The sequence below is a fragment of the Trichosurus vulpecula genome, chromosome 1 (genome assembly GCF_011100635.1).
Source record: "Trichosurus vulpecula isolate mTriVul1 chromosome 1, mTriVul1.pri, whole genome shotgun sequence".
In the NCBI taxonomy this organism is placed as follows: Eukaryota; Metazoa; Chordata; class Mammalia; order Diprotodontia; family Phalangeridae; genus Trichosurus; species Trichosurus vulpecula.
Window position 1 is genome coordinate 520,750,985 of NC_050573.1, and position 22,413 is coordinate 520,773,397.

The window sequence follows — 22,413 nt, forward strand, 5'->3', positions numbered from 1 at the left end:
GGGGGCAGGGGGTGAGGCCACATTGAAGGGAACAGTAAGCCCAAGGGTTAGAGTAGATTGGGAAATATTAGTTCTGCCCCACAGGAGTGGGGATGGAGCAAAGGGGAAGAGGGCATTGACAGAAAGGTTGGAAGGAAAGACTACCTTCAATGCCTGCTCCTGCTGAGCCCCTGGCCCTGTATCTGGGCTAAGGTGGAGGATGTGAGAGGTCCCACTTCACAGAGAGGATGATGCCTGAGCTGAATCTCAAAGGAAAGTGTGTGAAGGAAGGAACGAAGGAGTGAATTCCAGGAGGCCCATTCCTTAGGAATTGTGTCAGGAGAGTTATTACAGCAAATTACATGGAAACAGCTTCATCCCAAGTGTTGCAGGTCAAAATGCCTCTTGCCTTTTCTTTATTGTTTTATCCTTAAGTTTGGTTTATAAGAAACTTGTTATGTACAGGCTTGTTGTCTGTTGTTCAGTCGTTTCGGTCGTGTCCTACTCTTTATGACCCCATTTGGGGTTTTCCTGGCAAAGATGTTGGAGTGGTTCCCATTTCCTTTTCCAGCTCATTTTACAGATGAGGAAACTGAGGCAAACAAGGTGAAGTGACTTGCCCAGGGTCTCACAGCTAGTAAGTGTCTGAGGCCAGATTTGAACTGAGGTCTTCCTAACTCCAGGCCAAATGCTCTATCCACCACATTCCCTAGCTGCCCCTTACCCACCATTTATTCAATGTTACTGTGATTTGACAATCCAGGAACTGTGGGCATGATCGGGGAAGCCCAATAGAAACCTGAGATAGGGTGTGTCACCCGGTGAATTGGTAGGATACTAGCAAGCATCATCCCTCTTCTGGCTTCTGGTTATTCTTGGCTGTTCTGCATATTTCATGTGATTTTGCCCTACCACCAAAATAAATAAATAAAGGCTTCCTACATAGAGCAGTAGGAGTTCAACCTTTCCTTTCACATTAGCCCTTTAAAAGTCCAGTGTGAGAATTCTATAGCACAGCGATTACCACCAGGTTTTGCTAATGTGACATTTCGAGAAATGGGCTTGACAGCGTAGCATAACAGCAGGCCAGCATCCTGCAGCATTCACCAAAAGGCACAGAATCTCTCTGTGAGGAGGAAGTTGTTGACGGATGTTTTGCTCTCCTCCTAAAAGTCAAAGGAACAAAGAGTCAAGAGAATGAATCACTAGAGTTTGTTTCACGAAGTTTTCTGAATTTTCGTAAGAGAGCTCAGGAGGTCTCCTGAATTCCAGGAAAAGTCAATGGATTTAAATCACCCTGAAAGACCCTTTGTACTATAACTTTTAATTAGCATCTCATACTACTCTCCACATACTGGAGACCAAACTGGACTAGTCATTGGCCCCAGACTGTTTCTAGGAATCCTTACTTGTCTTTGCTCAGGCCTTTCTCCATGCTTAGAATCATCTCCCTCCCTCATACTCCTACACCTACTCCTCTCCTTCTTCCTCCTCATCTTCCTCTCTGCCAGCTGAAATCCAATCCATTCAACTCCCTTCTGATTGGAAAAAGGCAATCAATCCCTGGCTTCACACTACTGGTGTAGAGACTAGCCTACGATACCATAACCTGCCACTTCTGGCCACCACATGTGGAGGAAGAAACAAGTGGAACTGAGAACAGGGAATTTGGAAAAGTAAACTAAATTCTCCATCTGATTATCTGGGGAGGAGAAAGGAAAAAAAAAACCTTTTATCTTGCTAAAGACATTAAAACTGTTGTACATAGGAAATAGCCACCTGTGCTCCGACATAGCAAAAGAGGTCCCCAAATTATGCATAAATTCTGGGAAGGTTTGGATTCTAAATTAAGATAAATAGCATGAGTTTAATTCAGTTCACCCAACATTTATAAAATGCTTACTGTGTAGAGAGCTCTGTGCTAGGTGCTGAGGGAGACACAAAGTTTAAATAAGACATAGTCTCTGACCTCATGGACCTTTACAATCTAAAAGAGGAATAAGACACATAAATAATAGTCATTATGGCCTTCTCAGGGAGGGGAACATAGGGAGGGAGGGAGAGAATTTGGAATTCAAAACTTTAAAAAATGAATGTTAAAAATTTTTGTTTATATGTAATTGAGAAAAAAATAAAAATTCCAAAAAAAAGAAATTTAAAACCAAAAATAGTCATTGTGTACATCAGTATTTTGATGGATCCATAATGTCCTTAATGTGGTTATACCCTCTGATGACTCAAATCATATCTCTCCCACTCCTCATTCTATGTGATTTTTTAGTGAATCAATGATAATTTATTAATCATGTACTATTGACCTACCACAAGCAGCTAGGTAGTGTAGTGGATAGGGCACGGGTCCTGGAGGCAGGAAGACTCATCTTCTTGAGTTCAAATCCAACCTCAGGCACTTATTAATTGGGTGACTCTGGGCAAGTCACTTAACACTATTTGCCTCAGTTTAATCATCTGTAAAATGAGCTGGAGAAGGAAATGCCAAAGCACACCAGCATCTTTGCCAAGAAAACCCCAAAATGGGATCACAAACAATTGGATACAACTGAAAATGATCCAACAACAATTGACCTACCATGTCTAAAGAGGATCTAGGATGTAGCATGTTGCTTACCTCCCAAAAGAGACTTGACAGACTCAAGGTACAGAAAGAGACCTTCATTTCTGGATATAGCCACAGTGTGGATATGCTTGACTCTGCTTATTTATTACAAGGGAGGTTTTTTCTCCATTTTTAATTAGAGGATGCAAAAGGGGAGAAGAGGCAATAGCAATAGTCACAGCCCCCCCCAAAACAGAAGGCCATTTGGACACTTCTTTTAATATACAGAAGAGAATAGAAGGAAGAACGAAAGAAAACAGACAAGCAGGGAAGTTTTAAAAGTAATAAGTTGAATTTATTATATATCTTTTTTTAAAGCAACCAGTATGAAACAGAGATTCACAATTTCCTGTGCAATCCTCTTTTTTGTTCTGCTATATATATATATATGGAGATGTTCTTTTTTATGTTTAAGTTCAGAATTTAAAAGCTAAAAATATTTTAAAGCACCTACTATGTGCTAGATATTGTGCTAGGCGGGGCTATGAGTACAAAGAACTATATAATCTCTACTCACAAGGAATGTATATTCAAATGAGGAAGACAATAAGTATATATAAGGATATAGATAATATATATGATGAGAATAAATTTAAATAAATACAAAATAGTTCAATATAAGGCAACTTGGGAGAGAAGGCAGTGGGAAGGGAGGGATTGGGAAAGGCTTCATGTTGAATATGGTGCTGATGAAGAGAAGGATTCTATGAAGTCAAGTGGAAGAAGGAACAAATTCCAGGCGTGGGGGGATGACCAGCACAAAGAAATGGAAATAGGAGATGTAAGATCATCTGTGAAGAAGAGAAAGACCAGCTTGACTGCATTACGGAATGTGGGAAAGGCAGTAATGTCTAATGAAGCTGGGAGGATAGGCTGGGGTCAGGTTGTAAGGAATTTTAAAAATTAAACGGGAGTTTACATTTTATACTAGAGACAATGAGAACCCAGTAGAGTTGTTTAAGAGTCAGATCTTAGCCTTGAGGAAAATCACTTTGGCAGGAATGGGCAGGATAGACCTGAGTCTCCTACTCCATAAAGGGTCCACCCAGTATAGCAGAGGCCTATCTCCAGGTCTTTTACCAGAGTAGCACTGAAGTCATCCATCTGTTACCATCTTATGCTCACTACACAACAAAGCCACTGCCTTTTCTGATCGTGTATATCCTGGATGAAACTTTTTCTTCCACTCGTTGAATGCAAATCACCATTGGTAATGCACTACAGTCTTCCACCCACACTAGATCTCTCTATTACTCATGGGAAAGTTAGACTCTTCAGAGATTACAACAACAATATTGATTGGAAGAGCTAGGATGTGTGTTAGAGCATTTCAATCCCAGAGACTAAAGCCCAGAGATTACAAACAACAATATTGTAAAATTGTGCACAGTAACAGTAATATTATGCGATGGTCAACTGTAACTGACTTAGCTCTTCTCAGCAATACAATGATCCGAGACAATTCCAAAAGATTCATGATGGAAAATGCTATCCACATCCAGAGGAAGAACTATGGAGTCTGAATGAAGACTAAAGCAGACTATTTTTACTTTTTTTGGGGGGGGGGGGGGCAGATTGTGGTTTCTTTCCTTTTGTTCTATTTCTTCTTTCACAACATGACTAATGTGGAAATACATTTTACATGATTACACATGTATAACCTATAGCAGATTGCCTGCCATCTTGGGAAAGGGGAAGGGGAGGGAGGAAGAGAGAAAAATTTGGAACTCAAAATCTTTCAAAAAATGAATGTTGAGAATTGTCCTTACATGTAATTGGAAAAAATAAAATACTATTAATTTTTTTAAATAAAGCAATATCGTAAAGACAAACAACTTTGAAAGACTTAATAACTAATCGATGCAATGACCAGTCATGATTTCAGAGGACTTATGATGAAACATGCCACCCACCTCCTGACAGAGGGATGATGGACTCAGAGTTCAGGGTGAAACATATTTTTTGACGTGGCTAATGTGAGAGAACTTGTTTTACTCGATTATACATGTCTGTTACAAGAGTTTTGTTTTTCTTGCTTTCTCAGTGGAGAAAAAAGAGGAAGGAAGGGAGGGAGAGAAAAGGAGGACTTTTGATAGAAAAAAATAAAATTTAATTAAATTTTTAAAAAGAGATTGAAGTATTGCATAATTCATATCCATAAAATATCACTGGAAAAATACCGATGTTGAAAAGATGAGGTTTTTTCATTTGTTTCAGCAGGTTGTGTAGGATAGTTGAAAACACTATGCAATTTGCCAAATGCAGTCTCCTATTAAATTCTGGAATGAACTTCCTGTCCATATGCAATGTCCTTCTAAGATGGACCAGTTTGATAGGCTGTCCACACAATTGAATATCAAAGTCAGCATTTTTAATAATACTAATAACCATAATAATAATAACCCACATTTCTATAGTGCTTCAGGGTTTCATAAAGCACTTTCCCCATGAAGTGGGTAATGCAAGTTTTATTTATTATCATCAAGTTACAAATGTGAAAACTAAGGATCAGACAGGTTATGACTTGCCGGTGGCCACATAGCAAATAAGCATGAGAACTGGGTCTCAAACCCAGGGCTCCTGACTCCAAGTCTAAAATATACAATATGTGAATTAAATAGTGCAAAATGCTATGTGAAGTTCTAAGGGAAAAGTAGTCGCTGCCAGAGGAAATCAAGGACAGGAATTCAGCTAGTGAAGAGGGAGGACATTCCAAGCATAAGGAGCAAGATGAACAAAGGCACCTTCTTACCTTGAAAAACAAGTGGAAAGAGCATGGGGTTTGGGGTCAGAGACATAGGTTTGATTCCCAACTATGCTGTTAGTACCTGTATCACTTGGTGCATATCATTTCATCTCTGGGCCTCAGCTTCTTTGCCTGTAAAATGAGGAGGGAAGACAAGATGAGTCCATTCTAGCTCTAAATTTTATGAACCTGTGAAAGATGCAGAGGCAAAAAAGTACAAGGGGTGGGTAGATGTGTGTGTGTGTGTGTGTGTGTGTGTGTGTGTGTGTGTGTGTGCAGAGTGCAAAGTTGCCAAGGACCAGACAGCTCATTCTGTGGATAAGGATGTGGTCTGCCTTTCACAAAGAGAGATGATCGACCATAGAATGAGAGGAAGGAGATGTAAATGGGCTTCACTTTTGAAAAGAGGGGACGAAGCTCTTAGATGGGTTGGGAAAGCTCCATAGGTTTCTAAGAAGTGGAGTGGCTTGGTCAGCATGACAAATGACATAAGCAAATAACAATGGCGGTACACATAGATGTTGGGGATTGAGTGGAAGGGGTAACCTTCGAGGTAGAAGGATTGGGAAAGAAAGGATAGAACGGGGGTCTGGCCTCCGTCTGTGGCAGATGGTGAAAAGAGTAAATGGAAAAAGATATCTTAGCAAGCTAATAAAAAAGGAGAACTTGGTCTAATCCAACCTCATTGTTTTTTCTACAGATAGTAGTGAAGTGAAGGTGGGTGAATACAATGCTGTGGCTGACACGCTGGAGATTATCAATGACACCATCAGATTTCAAGGTAGGATGGGTTGCTTGAAGTTCAATCAAAGAGTGGTGTGATGTCATGTAAACATCCCCAGTAACCCAGGGGCACATATTACAGGATGATAACAATAATAATGATAACAGCTAATATTTCTATAGTGCCTACTATGTACCAGGCATTGCACTAAGTGCTTTCTAATCTTTATCTCATTGTGAGGCAGGAAAACAGATAAAAATCTGGCTCCAGAAACAGGAAGTCCTGGGTGGGTTCAAGTCCAATTTCTGACACAATACTCGATATTTGACTGTGGACAACTCGTTTAAGCCCTCTGGTCCCAGGCAACTCTATAAAACTACAAATTACAGGTGGAAGTGCCAATCTGCATCCATGGAGGGAGTTTCTATACCATGAGTTCCTTACACTGATGAAATCACAAGTTCAGACCAAAAAAAAATCCAAAATGTCATACATAAGTCTTGGAGACACAATGCTGAGAGTCTCTTCACTGACTCTCAAAAGTCAGAAACCAGATTTGGGGAAGACTCTATCAGGTTTCAAGATAGGACGGGTGGCTTTAAAATCAAGTGTAGAGGAATAGTGTGACATTTTTTAAGGTCACTTGGGAAAGGAAAGGGGAAGAGATTAGGCATGTATATGGTGCCTATTATGTGCCAGACACGATGCTAAGTTCTTTGCAAATATTTCAATTGATCCTCATAACAACCCTGAGAGATAGGTGCTATGTTGATCCCCATTTTACAGTTAAGGAAACTGAGGCAAACAGATGTTAAGTGACTTGCCTAGGGTTGCACAACTAGTAAGTATCTGAGACTGGATTTGAATTTGAGTCTTCCTGACTCCAGGCTTAGCACCCAGCTGCCATAGTATGCCACTTGGCATAGTACTTTGGGTTTCCATGGAGGATAGAAATATCCTTCCTATGCACATGGAAAGTGATATACATCAGGCCATTTGGGAACATGGCCTGGATCGGGGCAAGGGGGCAGCCTGCTGTCCAGAGTCGGTAGCCTGGAGATTCCTGTTCTGATACCATGGAGCGGGATAGCATTGGAGTCAGTGAGCATACAAGTCCCCTGAGGCTTTCCTCAAGCTAAGCTAAGCCCCGGCTGGATGTAGCTCATTTAGGGACCACAGAGAAGGGAGAAATGAATCACAATTATTCATGCTCCCTAAAGACGGCTTACAGGACAAAAAGGTAAAATTCCAGTTTCAACAAACAACATCCAAAATGCACTATTTGCCCCAAATGGCATTTGGGGGCCATTTCCCTAAATTATTCTTATGTGCACAAATTATTGTAGTTACTCTGTCTGCGACTGCCTGGATTATTTAACTTATTTTCTGTATTATTTTTATTTTTAAATTTTTTATTTCTTTATTACTTTTTATTTAATCTAAGTTATTTTGTCATATTACTTAGAATTTAAGCTTTGGATGTGTGTAACGGCGACCACACTGGCATACCCAGGATGGCTGCTAGTGCAGGTTCTTTTATCTGCTTTACTAGGAAAGCAACTTAAAAGGGGTCAGTGATCTTCTTTAATTAAACAGAAAAAATAGAGAGAAGAGAAATAAAGACCAACACACAGGACTCTACTGCCTGAATCAAAGCTTTACATCTAACATTGAGTCGAGAGAGCCTTTACCTCTAAAGAGTCTGGGGGTTCTGAACATATAGCCTTTCAGAGTCTCGACCAGGGAATCACAACATCTTTCTCATAAGCAAGCCCTCAGAGCAAAAGCTCACCTCTCAGAATATATACTCTTTAGGCTTAGTGCCTAATTAGAAATTAACAAAAGGTGTATAAGCCTTCCTACAAGCAAGCTTCCCTTAATGGGCTCCACATGAGGCCTATTGATGGGCAGGGAAGATCTTATTCCCCATTAACCTTACAATATGCTAAGAGAAACATGCAAAGGAAAAGCCCCCTCTGTTACAGCCAGGGCTAGATGTAGGTACACCTTTGGCAAGGTGTGAAGATTGTGTTCCCACCACATGAAAAGTATCTCTTCTGTGTTAAAGTATACCATAGGATTTTAGCTTTTACCCTAACACACATAGTTTGTAGAATGGGCTTTTTCTAGTATGAAAAAATGTCTATTTTATTAAAAAGCCACATTTTAAAGTGTCCCACTCCATGTGGTACCCCAGGAAACTGCCTCCATTGCCCACCAAGCACACAAAAAGAATTGTCTTCCTCCAATTGCAATTGATACAAACACATAAGCCATGTGGCATTTTGACCGTCCATCATTTGTACCTATGCTATCCTTGTCAAGCTCCTTTTCCAACCTTAACACCACTGGCCAGCCTTTAAACAACATTAAAATTTTAGAACAAGTCAACGACCAGGCTAGGAACTCAGTTTTAATTCCCCATTCAGGACCTAAAATATGCAATTTGCTCTTCAGCTATTGAGAACTCTGGGGATATATTTACACATGGAAAAAGCCCAGAGTATAGAACACACACAACCCCAGGGATTGTTCACAATCTGCATTTATTGAATTTCAATTTAAAATTGTTCCGTGTTTTATAAAGGCAAAGCAGAACCCTCTGGAGAATGATCTCTTTGATTTTTTTAATATAGAAGTGACTGAGCTTGGGGGAAGGAAGTCCTAAAAAGAACTCATTCTGGAAAATGTTTCTTTTTCTTTTTTTTTTATTTTAAATCTTATAAGACTACCAGCAGTTTCTTTTTATAATGCTTCATTAAAGCAATTACTTCAGGAGGTAAAGGGATATATATAATATAAGACATCTTCCTAGAGATCTTATTTTCATTGAGGAACATAGCACATCCCATTCAGCCTGGCCATATACTTTCATAGCATTCTCCTATAAACTAACTGGGAACTCACTGCATACCTGTGGGTCCCTCCCTCCTAATTCTCCAGCCTGAATGACAACACTCTCCCAAATCACTGACCAGAGGCCTTACCTCCACCCAGCTTCCAGTATCTTGAATTTAGGCCATGGGTAGGTTTTAGAACCGTTCACAATCAACCAAAAAATCAAAAATGGCCAATGACTGTTGTCCTAGTCCTCATACTATACCCGCCCTATAACTGGCAAGAAAGAAGGAAGGAAGGAAGGAAGGAAGGAAGGAAGGAAGGAAGGAAGGCAGGGAAGGAAGGAAGGAAGGAAGGAAGGAAGGAAGGAAGGAAGGAAGGAAGGAAGGAAGGAAGGATGGATGGATTAGGTGTGGTCTGGCTGGGATTGATTCCTCAGTATTCAAAACCACAGTTGTTTTGCCTGTGTTTAACACAATGACAATAATAAATAACTCTCAGAGGAAATCAATGTGTGTTTTTGCTTAAGCTGATTTTTCTCATTGACCTTTCAGGTTCAGAGCCTCCAAAAGACAAAACAATCATCCAAGAACAGCTGCGGGAGATCTCCCTTCCTCTTTACAGCATTCTCTCTGCCCTCACAATCCTAGGGATGATCATGGCCAGCGCCTTCCTCTTCTTTAACATCAAAAACAGAAACCAGAAGTAAGCCATTCCTTTGCATCCTGCTCCTAATGTTCCCTAAGATGATGTGATGCTTTTACAGAGCCTAGAATTGACCACAGTGAACCATCAGGCTCCCCATCTGTAAAATGGACATAATAACAAGCAACTTACCTACCTTCGAGGGTAGTTGTAAACAGAATGCTATAGACATAGAAATGTAAAACAGTAGGTTTGTTATCAATATTATTAATGTCTTTCTCTGCATGTTGTACCCTGAAGATTCAATAGGTATTCCTTCAGGAGAGTAGAGGGCCAGGGGGTGTAGCCAGTAGGGTACACTAGGTACTTCTCATTGTGAGAACTAGAAAAGTCAGTAAGGGTCAGCTACCCCAATCCCCCTCATTTGACAGATGAAGAAATTGAATCTCAGGGAAAAGTGACTTGCCCAAGGTCACACAGCAATTTGATGAAGGCTGAGACTAGAATACAGGATACCTAGCTGCAAGCCCAGGGCTCTCTCTACTCTACCACACTGCCTTTCCAAATTGAAGAGAAGGTTCACCCACAGAGAAAGTCGCCCACTAGGGAAAGCTGGCTAGTGCTGGATGACAAACAAGGCCATGTTTTAGGCTACAGATTTTTTTTTAAATATAGTTCTTTAGTTTCCATGGAGAGTCTCTAAATCCAGTGTCCCTTCATGTTGGGGTTGGAGGGTGGGTTGGGGAGGGAGGGTTGAGAGACAAGAATGGAGATAGGGAGGGGGAAGATCAGTCTCTCTGCTATTCAAGGCCAGCTTCAGATTATACAGGTGTCAGAATCATTCCTCATCCTTTAAATACGTGTTGGAGCCCTGAAGGGCACTGGCCTAGAACCCAATGTGAAGGCAGGCCTCACAGACACACCATATGATCAAGAATCAAGCAGGGGTGGCCACTGTGTCCCCCACAGTGAAGCGTCATCTCTGAGGCTACCAAAGCTGTTGGAACCTAGAAGATGAATCACTGCTTGATCCAGGAATAAACCTAACTCCAAGAGAAAATCTAGGGCGATGGCAGTGAATTTTCCCTTCTTCCTATGACAGAGGGAAAATTGTCTCGATATTTTAGCAATTTGTTAACTCTTTGGTCCTAGATGAGAGACAAAAAGAGGTTCTCTTGAGTCCTAGAATGTCAGCTTTGGAAGGGTGCCCAGAGGTCACATAGTCCAATGAAGTGGGACCCTTCCCTCTGTCACCTCAACCCTAAGCAAGTGGTCAGCCAGACCTTGCTTGAAAAGCTCCTGTGGCAGAAATCTCACAACCTACTAAGGTGTACCATTCCATCTACGGACAGTTCTCTCAGTTAGGAAATTTGGACAAGACATTGTTCTCACCATGTTTAATGGAAAGCACACCAGACTGGAAATTGACCAACTTAGGTTTGAGTCCCACCTTCATTAGTTGTCAGTTTCCTCACCTGTTAAATGGGGATGATGATACATACCCTACTTACATCACAAGGCTGTTGTGAGGAATGCACTTTAGAAACTGCAAAACAATACAAAAATATGTCATTATTTTTGTTGCTAGTTGCCTTTATCTATGCCCATAATTTCTTCTAGCATGCCAAGGGGAAAATCGGGCAGCTAAATGACACAGTGGATAGAGTGCTGAGCCTAGAGTCAGGAAGACCTGGGTTCAAATCTGACCTCAGATACTAGCTGTGTGACTGTGGGCAAGTCACTTCACCCTGTTTGCCTCAGTTTCCTCATCTGTAAACTGAGCTAGAGAAGGAAATGGCAAACCACTCCAGTATCTTTGCCAAGAAAACCCCAAAATGGCATCAACAAAGAGTCAGACATGACTGAAAACAACTGAACAAAGAGGGAAATCAGTATTCCTATTTCCAATTTGCTGTTATTTGGTGAATTTTTTAAATGTTTGGGCTGTTTCTCTAAAATTCTATGAAGCAACAGAAAACAATGACTGTGGTTCTAAATTCCCCTTCCCTAAGTAAATCTTTCCCAACCCTCCTTCAAGGACCAGAATAAGTCCCACCACACCACAAAGGCCTTTCCCAATTACTGGATCTCCCCTCCTTTGCACCCCTGTTGTTGTCTGTGCCCTTGTCATCTATACTCTCTACTGAAGTTTTGCATTATTACTAAACTGCTTTCATCTGTATGTTTTATCTTCCCAACTAAGAGTACACGTCTTACTTTTTTCCCCTCAGTACCTGACACAGTATTGTACATGGCAGGCATTCAGCTATTGTGTATTGAGTGAATGAATGAATGAACTGTCCTTCTAAATGTACAATCTCTTTCTGTTGGTAGGCTAATAAAGATGTCCAGCCCTTACATGAACAACCTTATTATCCTCGGGGGAATGCTATCCTATGCATCTATTTTTCTTTTTGGCCTTGATGGATCCTTTGTCTCTGAAAAAACATTTGAAACACTTTGCACCGTAAGTAACTTAAAATATTCTACCTGGATATGAATTATACAGTATAAAATGTTTCATGGTGAAAATAGAAAATATGATAAAATGTGCCACCTATTCAGCAGTCAGTTTTTGGAAATCTAAGCTATTCAGAACAGAGCCATAAACCCAGAAGTGGAAAAGCCTCCAGGCAAAGAGAAAAATAGTTGTTACAAAGCCCATGCACTTCTATGGAGTCACCACTAGACCCCAGCCTATTGACCTCTTGTGTATAAAATTAAGTTTACTGATTTAAACAAGTTTCAGCTAGTAGCTGGCCCACTGAAAAGTGGCAGCAGATGTTGAAGACACAGGCAGAAGACTCACCAAGTGCCAAAGCCATACATTAGCCTGGCAGAAGTAGTGTAGAGACAAATGGAGCTATACACCTCAGCATCCTGTGAGGCCATCCCAGGACACAATATAAAACAATATTTTGTGCTCAGTAATGGTGACTCTGAGTCTTAAAGCAGAGACTTGTTTGGAATGGCTGATAAGTAACTATTGGCAATCTGGTCAAACCTATGGACCTCTTCTCTGAATAATATTTTTAAATGCACAAAATAAAATGCATAAGATTACAAAGAAAATCAATTATACAACTATCAGAAATCTTTTTTAAAAAAATGCTTAAAATTAAGTTTCAAAAAATGACTGAAAATTTAAGTATCAGCTTAAGTAAACTTCATTTATATGCGAATTTTAGTCTCTTATTCAAGGGACAGCTAGGGAATACAGTAAATAGAGTACTGGGCCTAGAGTTAGAAAAACTCATCTTTGTGAGTTCAAATCAGGCACTTACTAGCTGTGTGACCCTGGGCAAGTCGCTTAACCCTGTTTGCCTCAGTTTCCTCATTTAAAATGAGCTAGAGAAGGAAATGGTACAAACCACTCCAGTATCTTTGCCAAGAAAACCCCAAATGAAGTCAAAAGGTGAGACTAACTGAAAAACAACTGAATGACAACAAATGTGCCAGGTACGTTGCTAAACAAAGGGTGGTACGAAGAAAGGCCAAAATACCATCCCTTACTTTCAGGGAGCTCATATTGTAAAAGAAGAGACACTATGCAACCAACTACGTATTTACAAGATGTAGACAATGTAAATGGAAGGTAACCCTAGCTGCTAGAGTAACTGGGAAAGACCTACAGAAGATGAGATTCTAGTCTTAAAGGAAAATAGGGACATTCAAGAGGTAGAGGTGAGGAAGGAGATCACAAGCATGGGGAAAAAGACAATGAAAAGGCCCCAAGTCAAGATCTGGAGTATAGAGAGATGAGAATCATGTGTGAGGAACAGCCAGTAGGCCAGAGTGGTGAATTAAAGTGTAAGAAGACTGGGAAAAATAGGAAGGGGCCAGGTTGTGAAAGCGTTTAAATGCCCAACAGAGCATTTTATAATTGATCCAGCATGTCATGAGATCCACTGGAGTTTTTTTGAGTAGAGAGTTGACATGGTCAGACCTGTTCTTTAGGAGGATCACTTTGGCAGCTGAGAGGAGGATGGATCTGAGCATCCTTGGTGGTTGGGGAGAGGGCATAAAGAAGATAGGGCTTGAGAGAAGATGGATGAGAATAGGGGAGAGGCAGCAGCAAGACAGATCATATACATAAGGTGGCATAGTAGGATGGCAGAAATTAGGGGAATAGGAAGTTGTAGTTAACAGGGAGGGGGAGGGAGGTGTTAGTATTTCATTAGCTTTTTTGATAGTCACATCCTGCTGATGTCTGTTTCAACAATCTGCTAGCAGCTGCTGTAGGGGTGCAAGACCCAGCAACAACCAGCACAGAGAAAGCTGCCAACACAGATTCTTTTGATCTGCTTTACTAAGGAAAGCAATGTTAAGGGGTTAACAAATTTTCTTTAAGCCAGCATACAAATATCATTCACTTAGTTGAGGGGAAAAGGCCAGTACCCTGAACTTCATAGCAAATACAAACAAATTACAAACATACATTTATAAACAGACCAAATACAATTCATAGTTACCAACATCTGAGTTCAGCCAGGAGGCCCTTAGAGTGGCTTACCAGAGTCCTGTGCCTCCAGAAAAGAGAGCCTCCTCCAAATAGCTCTGCTCTCTCTTTTTATACACTCTTTAGCCATCATCAAATGTCATCTGAGTGACCAGAACTTAGGCTCCTACTATTGGCTCTAGTCTTAGCAACTCCCTTTAGGACCCTAAGGGCTTCACGCCCACATAGGCTTAAGTACCTACTAGATAGGGGTTTGGACCTGGGGCTTTGCACCTAGTAAGGCTCATTCAAAGACACTTAATTAATCATTTTAAAACAGTAAGAAAGTCCCACCTTAACTGATATTACAATATCTTGTTCAGGCCAACTGCTATCTGACAATGCCTTCCCTGTTAATACTTGTAAAACTGATTTTTTTTGTGCCTAAATGTAAGACTTTGCATTTATCTGTATTAAATTTTATCTTATTAGATTTGTCACATTAGCCATCAAGGAAGGGTGATAAAAAGCTGACAGAGATGATTAGTGGGGGAACATATCTCCAGAGCTTAGCACGGTGCTTCGTGCATAGAAAACAATTAATGCTTCATTCATTCATTCACATAGTTCCATTGAGAATGTTGTGATGAAGAAACGTCCACATTCTGTGCTCTTTCAGGCTCAGAGCACCCTTTGATTTCCTGGTAGCCTCACTGCATCACTGCTTTGAGAGGATGGGTTGAAGTGGGAAGGAATTTTGTGCTGCAGGAGAGGTGGGTGGAGCCTACTAGGATCCAGATTGCCAAGGAGAAGAGACTATTGTGAGGGTGCAGTGTGTAGGAGTGGTATGATGATGTCAAAGGATGGGATAAAAAAATGGTAAAAAAAAAAAAAAAAAAAAAACCAAGACCAAAAACAAAAGTCAGGTTAGGTCTTAGGTGGAATAGGCGAAGGTTGGAGCAGGGCAGATGGTAGTTACTTCATAGATACACTGTCCATCCTCCTCTTTGATACACATGCTCCTAAACTCTCCTATGTCTCTTAACTTTGAGTATGAAACCATTGTGAAATGGACACGAGCTATAAGAACTTAGATAAATATCCTTGCTCAGTTCAACTCAATAAACATTTATTAAGCACCTATTGTGTGCCAGACACTGTGCTAAGTGCTGGGGATACAAATAAGGAAAAGACAGTTCCTGCCCTCAAGGAGCTTACAATCCAATGCCCTTAAAGATAGGTCTCTTTAAGAAGTGAGTCAAGGGATGGCCCTTAGCCTGAAAGGGCCAGGGTCTTCCATTGCATCCTGGGCCATCTCCAGTCATCCTGATGAACATCTGGTCACCGGACCCAGATGGCTCTGGAGGAGAAAGTGAGGTTGGTGACTTTGCACAGCCCTCCCTCCCTCAAATCAAAGTCAACTGCAAGTCATGTCATCATCTCCCTGATGCCATGGTCCTCTTCAAGAGCGAAGGACAAAGACGACAACAACAATCCAACGGAGGGGGGCTGATAGTGGGGGGGGGGGCACTGGGAACATGATATTCCATGGAAGAGTAACCAGGCAGGGTTGCTAATGGAAAATGGAGAGTCTACCTGGAAAATCCAGAGCCCTCTATAAAGGAAGACTTTGAGAAGACCTTACTGCTGTAGTCTAGCGTTCCAATCAAAGGAGAGAGGCAACAGACAAAGTTGAGAAGGCGTTGAGCATCAAAAACTGAGTCAATATGCATGATGATGAGATTTCAGGTGAACGGCTTATCCTGGGAGAGAGGTGATGTTCCATGGAGTCAAACCAAGCTGAGCTGCCGATGGAAAATAGAATTATCTCAGCTTCAGGTTCCTCACTTGGAAATGGTCATAGAAATATAGATCATAAGATAATAGATTTAGGACTGGGAAGGAACTTAGAAATCATTTAGTCCAATCTCCTGACTTTGTAGATGAAGAAACTGAGGCCCAGAGAAGCTAACTGACTCTCTTAAAGTCACATAGGTAGTAATTAGGAGAGCCAGGATCGGAAACCATGTTTTTTAACTCCAAATCTATTGCTCTTTACACAATACCATGGTGCCTGTCCCACAAGGTTGTTGTGAGGCTCACACCAGGTTATATAAAAGTCCTTTAGCATGGAGTGCCAAACAAATGGAAGGCACCATTAGCAAAGCTGTTCTCAATTGTTTTTTCAGAGTTTATAACGTTCAATCTCATTAAAGTTCCCAAAAGCTTTGAAGCCAATGAGACATTTTCTAAAGCCACATGAATGAACAGTATGGTGCAGGTGCTTCTGAGAGATTTCCACTGAGCTATTCTGTATAGGAAATTCCCAAAGGGGTTGAACTGAATAGAAACCAGAAAGTTTTCCAGTGTCCTTTGAGGGTCAGCACTATGTTGGATAATTGCTTTGTAGCCCCATCCAACAGGGTGCCATGTTCATGAAGATGCTTAACAGGTGACCCTGGATGGCAAGGACAATGTGTGTATTTGACATTTTTGTAAAAATGTGTAGAGCCAGAAATCTGCTTCCCATGCCCTTACTACGGGTGGGGGGCGGGGGGAAGAGGAGCAAGCACCTACAATGTTCTAGGAACTGTGCCAAGCACTTTTGACAAATATTATCTCATTTGATCCTCACAACAACCCTACAAGGGAGGTGCTATTTATACAGTTGAGGAAACTGAGGCAAACAGAGGTTAAGTGACTTATCCAGAGACATACAGCTAGTAAGTGTCTGATGCTGGATTTGAACTTAGGTCTTCCCGGCTCCAGGTCTAGCAATCTATCCATTGAGCCACTATCTACCTCTAAAAGATACTACTGAGAGACACAGCCTGTATTACAGTGGAAAGAGAAGTTAGGATCAGAGGACCTGAGTTCCAGTTCTTGCTCTACATTTCCTTTGTGTGTCATCTTGAGGCAGGTTCACTTCACATTTGCTGCTTTGCCTGGTTTCAACCCCATAGGACAAGATGCTCCTCCCAGGTCAGGCTGATCTCATCACCACCTTGTATCAGTAAGGCAATGATAACAATGTAGATGATAATTGTCAAAATGCCTGTAAGTATACGAGACTCTCCACATAGAAGGTAGAAGAAGTAATCCATTTATTCAGACACCAGAGAACCATATCCCACAAGGCATTTATCCGATCTATCAGAGCAGTAAAACATCCCACACACAAGATCACAACCTGGAGCCTCACCATCCCAAAGCTTCTCTGACTCCCTGCTGGGGTCTTCCCCAAAACAAACTCACAGTACAGCTAAGTCAGCCTGTTCAGTTCTAACAATCACAAGGGTGGCCATTAGCCGCCATAACTACTTCTCTCTCTCTCTCTCTCTCTCTCTGCATTTCTGTGCCATAACTTCCTCTTCCTTTCAGGAAGCTCCTCTCACCACATGGAACTTAGGCTTCCTGTGACGTAAGCAGGTCACATGGCCTATCAATGGATGGTAAAGATCTTCAAATCTAAATTGCTATTACACACCTCCATCAGCCTCCTCTCCCCTCTAATTGGAGGGCTTGAGGGTGGAATACCAAACTCCTCCCAATGCCTTCCTTTATAGAAGGCAGAAACTGGACTGTCAGTCCACCCCACTCTGTACCTGCTGCTCTGCCTGGTTTCAGTTCTATGGAACAAGATGCCCCTGTGCCAGGTACCCACTTCTGTCCCCCCCTTTTATTTCCTCCTTTTGTGTGTCGCCTCCCCCTTTAGATTGTAAGCTCCTTGAGGGAAGGACTGTCTTTCTTTTTATTGATTGTATCCCCAACACTTACCGCCATCTTTGGGTGGCTCTATTTCTTAGGAATTTTTTTTCCCCTAAATTAGCCTAAATTTGTCTCTTTGCAATTGCCATCCATTGCTCTTGGTTCTGCCCTCTAGGGCAGAAGTGGACTTTGGCCCAAGAGCCAAATGACTGTTTTTTATACTGCTGCGAGCTAGTAATGGTTGGTGCATTTTTAAATACAACATAACTTTATTTTAAAATGTACAAATAATTCATCGCTCGGACAAAACAGGCAGCCAACCAGATTTGGCCCACTGGCCATAGCTTGACAACCCTGCTCTAGGACCAGACAGAACAAAAATATCCCACCTCCACTTAAAGGCCCTTTAGATAATTGAACACAGCTATCATTTTCCCCTTGAGTTTTCTCTTCTCCAGGCTAAACATCCCTATATCTTTCGACCAACCTTCATACAGTGTGAAGTCAAGGCCCTTCCCATCCTGGTTGCTCTTGTCCAGACAGATGCTCTCCAGGTTACCCATATCCTTCTTAAATTGTAGCACCCATAATGGAACACAGTACTCCATATGACATCTGGTAAGGTCAGGCTGCATTGGAACTTCTGCCTCCTGATTCCCAGAAGGTACGCCTCTCAATGTAGCCAAAGGTTGTGCTACCTTACTTGACTGTTACTCACATTGAGCTTTCAGATGACTAAAATCCCTAGATATTTTTCAGGCAAACTGCTTTAGCCATGCCTTCCCTATGTTATACTTGAGAAGTTTGGTGGTGGTGGTAGTGGTTGTTTTTTACTCACTTGTAAGACTGTGCATGTATCTATGTTGAATTTCATCTGTTTAGGTTCATCTCTTTACTTTTCAGTTCAGTTCTTTTCTGTCATCCAGTGTGGCAACTATTTCTCTCTGCTTAGTGTCATCGCAAATTTGATGAGCAACCATATCTGCTTTTATCCAAGTGATTAATCAAAAAATGTGAAACAGCAGAGGGCCAAGCACAGATCCCTGGGGTACTCCACTGGAGACCTAGCCACACTGAAATTAAACCATGAACAACTCAAGTCTAGCCATTCAACCAGGTCCGAAACCATCCACCCGTATAATCATCTAGTCAACATCTTTCCGTCTTCTCCATGAAAATAGTATGAAATACTTCATGAAAAAAACTTGAGTAAAATCTAGGCGAACTGTACCAATAGAGTTCTGCTTTTATAACCAGTTAGAGAATACTGTCCAAAAAAAAGGAAATAAGGTTAATTTGGGTATGATCTCTTCTTGATTAAACCATGCTGGTTCTCTTAGCATTGCTCCCATCATCTCTTTAATCCTCTGTTCTAAAATGTTCCCAAGAATGAAAGTCAACCCCCCAACCCTGCCTGGAAGTATTTTTGACTGTCTTCCCTTTAAAAAAATTGGGGCATTTGCCCATCTCTAATCTCATGATATCTCTTATACTCTCCATGATTTTCCAAATGCTTGTTCAAATGGCTCATCAATTAATCTGCCAGTTCTTTCATGACCCAAGGGTGTACTTACTTTGTCCAGTCCGGGTAACTTGAATTCATCAAGGGCAGCCAGGTATCTCTTTTCTTATCTTAGGTATTAATTTCTTATTAACTCTTTTGGTTCTGTTATTTCCAGTGCAAGGCTCATAGCCTCCAAAGCAAATAAAATTTGAACAATTCTGCCTTCTCTCCATTGTCAGGTATCACTGCTTCCATCCTATTAGATTCAATTTATTTAAGTGGAAGCAATAATTCTTTCCTTACCTCACAGAGTTGGAGGGGTTCTAGCACTTTGTGCTGTTGTTCAGTCATGTCCAACGATTTGTGAGCCCAGAGTTACTGAAGTAGTTCGCCATTTCCTTCTCCAGCTCATTTCACAGATAAGGAACTGAGGCAAAAGGGTTAAATGACTTGCCCATGGTCACACAGCTAGTAAGTGTCCGAGACTGGATTGGAATTCATGAAGATGAATCTTCCTAACTTCAGGACTGGCACCCTACCCATGGCACCACTGCCCAGTACTTTTTAAGACCCTGTACAAATGCAAACTATTCCTACCATTATGATCCCAGAATTCCCCTGAAAATTCCTGGCCCCCAAGATTCTTTGCCTTAGGATCATCAGAATAGAGAAAGGACATCAGAGGTCACATGCAGTCCAACATCTTCATTTTACAGATGGGAAGCTAAAGCTCAGAGACATTAGGTGACTCACCCATAGTCACACAAGCAGTATTGGAGGTAGGATTTGGACCCAGATCCTTTGACTCCAGAAACAGTGATTTTTCCATGGTACCACCTGCTTCTCCTAACCTGCCATGTGTCTTGAGCAACAGAAAATTGAGGAGAAGCATGGAAAGCATTTGTGATGGACAGTGCTGAGGAGTGAAGGCTTAGGCAGCTCATTATAATTATGAAAGAGTAGATACCCCTCCTAGAAAACTATCAGCATTTCCAGGTTGAGGTCATATCCAAAAAAACCCTGGCAACTGAGTAGACATGTGAAGTAAGAAAGAGTGAGGAGCCAAGAATGACAAGGGATAATGGGAAAGTTTAGAAGAGAGGAGGAAAAGACAATGAGTTCTGCTTTAACAAGTTGAGTTTGAGATGCTTATAAAACATCGGGTTTGAAATGCATAATAGGAAACTGATGATGGGAGCCTGGAGCTGAGGACAGAGAGTAAGCCTAGATATCTGTAGAGACAGTCATTAAATCCATGTGAGTTAATAAACACACTGAAAGAGTATATTAAAAGAAGAGGGAAAAGAGAAGTGAACTCAGGGCAGAACCTTGGGATAATAGAATTAGCAGGAGATGCATGTGTTTGTTGATTCTGGAGCATCTGGAAATTTCCCTTCAAGGAGGTCAGGAAGTCAAATGAGATATTCTACTTGAAGGAAAATATAGTTCAGAATAGAAGAAAGACTCCCGACAGTGGGGTCTAGTCTTAGAAGTGCAGAGTTGGGAGAGCGGGAAATACCCAGGGTGGCGTTTGGGCTGGAGTGGTCACGACATAATCTAGAACTAGATTGCATCTTCCAGGCATCCATGTAGATGGGATGGTCTTGATAACAACCACTTCCATGATAAGGGAAGTGTCCCTGAAGGACAACCCTTCAAATATGCCTCACATTGTGTGGCATGACCTAGGGGAGCTCTATAATGAGGGAACCAACCACCTTCTGACCCAGAACCCATGTGACTGACTGCCCAGTTGATTTACTTCTTGAGTTGACTCCCTTACATGTTCAGATTTATGCCCTGAATGAGAAGTGGAAGAGCTGGGTGGGGAGGAGAGGGAGAGGAAAAGGGAAAGGGGAAAGGGAGAGAGGGAGACAGAGAGAGAAAGACAGAGAGAGAGAAAGTATGGAAAGAGGGAGTAGAGAGAGATGAGTGAATGGTGTGGAGAGAAAGAGGAGGGAGAGACAGAGAGAGACAGAGACAGAGAGAGAGAGAAAGTATGGAAAGAGGGAATAGAGAGAGATGAGTGAATGGTGTGGAGAGAAAGAGGAGGGAGAGGGAGAGAGAGAGAGAGAGACAGAGACAGAGAGACAGACAGAGAGACAGAGAGAGACAGAGACAGAGAGACAGAGAGCACGAGAGAGAGACAGAGACAGAGAGAGAGAGAGACAGAGAGACAGAGAGAGAGAGAGACAGAGACAGACAGAGAAAGAAAGAGACAGAGAGAGAGACAGAGAGAGAGAGAGAGACAGAGAGACAGAGAGAGACAGAGACAGACAGAGGGAGACAGAGAGAGAGAGGAAGAGACCTTCTCTTGATTTCCTGTGGTGTTTTTTTTGTGTCCCCAAAGTAGGTGCAAATTGTGGCTTTGTATCAATTATAGGAACTTAAATAATTGGAATCAGCATCTCCTGGAGAGGACTCGGAGGACTCCAGAGTGCACCCGGTTTCATTTAGATTTGTCCCAGAGCTACCACAGGCATTATAAATATCATACACTGTTATTCCACTTGACAGGCATCCCTGCCCCTTCTCGTATTTTGCTATGGAGGAGTTAGTAGACGTGTTGGACCACTAATTAGTCAGTCAACAAACACTTATGAGGTCCCTACTATGCGCCAGACAGTGTGCTAAGCACTGGGAATACAAAGAAAGGCAAAAGACCCTTGCATGGTCACCTCTCTGGATAACATTGGAATTTTCTTTTTTAAAAAAAAAAAAGTTTTATTGATGTATTTTCTTTTTACATAACAAACATTTCAAATTACTCCCACTCCGTAAGAGGTCTCTCATAACAAAGTAAAATAATAAAGTAAGACTAGTCATACAGTAAGCTCATCTCAAAGTTCATGCAGCATTTCATATCTATAGCATCCCCTACCTCTCTATTTTAAAAAAAATGAACAGAAACCTATTTTCTCTCCCTCTCACCTACCCCCAACCCATTGAAAAGAAAAAACAAATTTATTTAAATAATTTGCATAGTCAAGAAAAACAAATTCCTGCAGTGATCACATACAAAATGTTGTGTCTTATTCTGATCCCTAAATCCATCATCTTTCTGTAATTCACGATTTATCCTCCATCCTCTAGAATCATGAGTTTATTGTTCGGTCATTTCGGTCACGTGCAACTCTCCGTGACCCCATTTGGGGTTTTCTTGGCAAAGATACCGGTATAATTTGCCATTTCCTCCTCTAGCTCATTTTATAGA

At 41.4% G+C, this 22,413-nt stretch overlaps 1 protein-coding gene across 1 annotated transcript in view; it reads left to right on the top strand.

Annotated features, from left to right (window-relative positions):
• The window catches only part of GABBR2 (gamma-aminobutyric acid type B receptor subunit 2), an 850,065-nt gene that overhangs the window by 656,761 nt on the left and 170,891 nt on the right, over positions 1 to 22,413 (top strand). Inside the window, exons 9-11 of the mRNA XM_036741052.1 lie at positions 6,043 to 6,123; positions 9,459 to 9,609; positions 11,884 to 12,016. Coding sequence (XP_036596947.1) covers positions 6,043 to 6,123; positions 9,459 to 9,609; positions 11,884 to 12,016 — 365 coding nt within the window. The remainder of the gene's footprint in view (positions 1 to 6,042; positions 6,124 to 9,458; positions 9,610 to 11,883; positions 12,017 to 22,413) is intronic.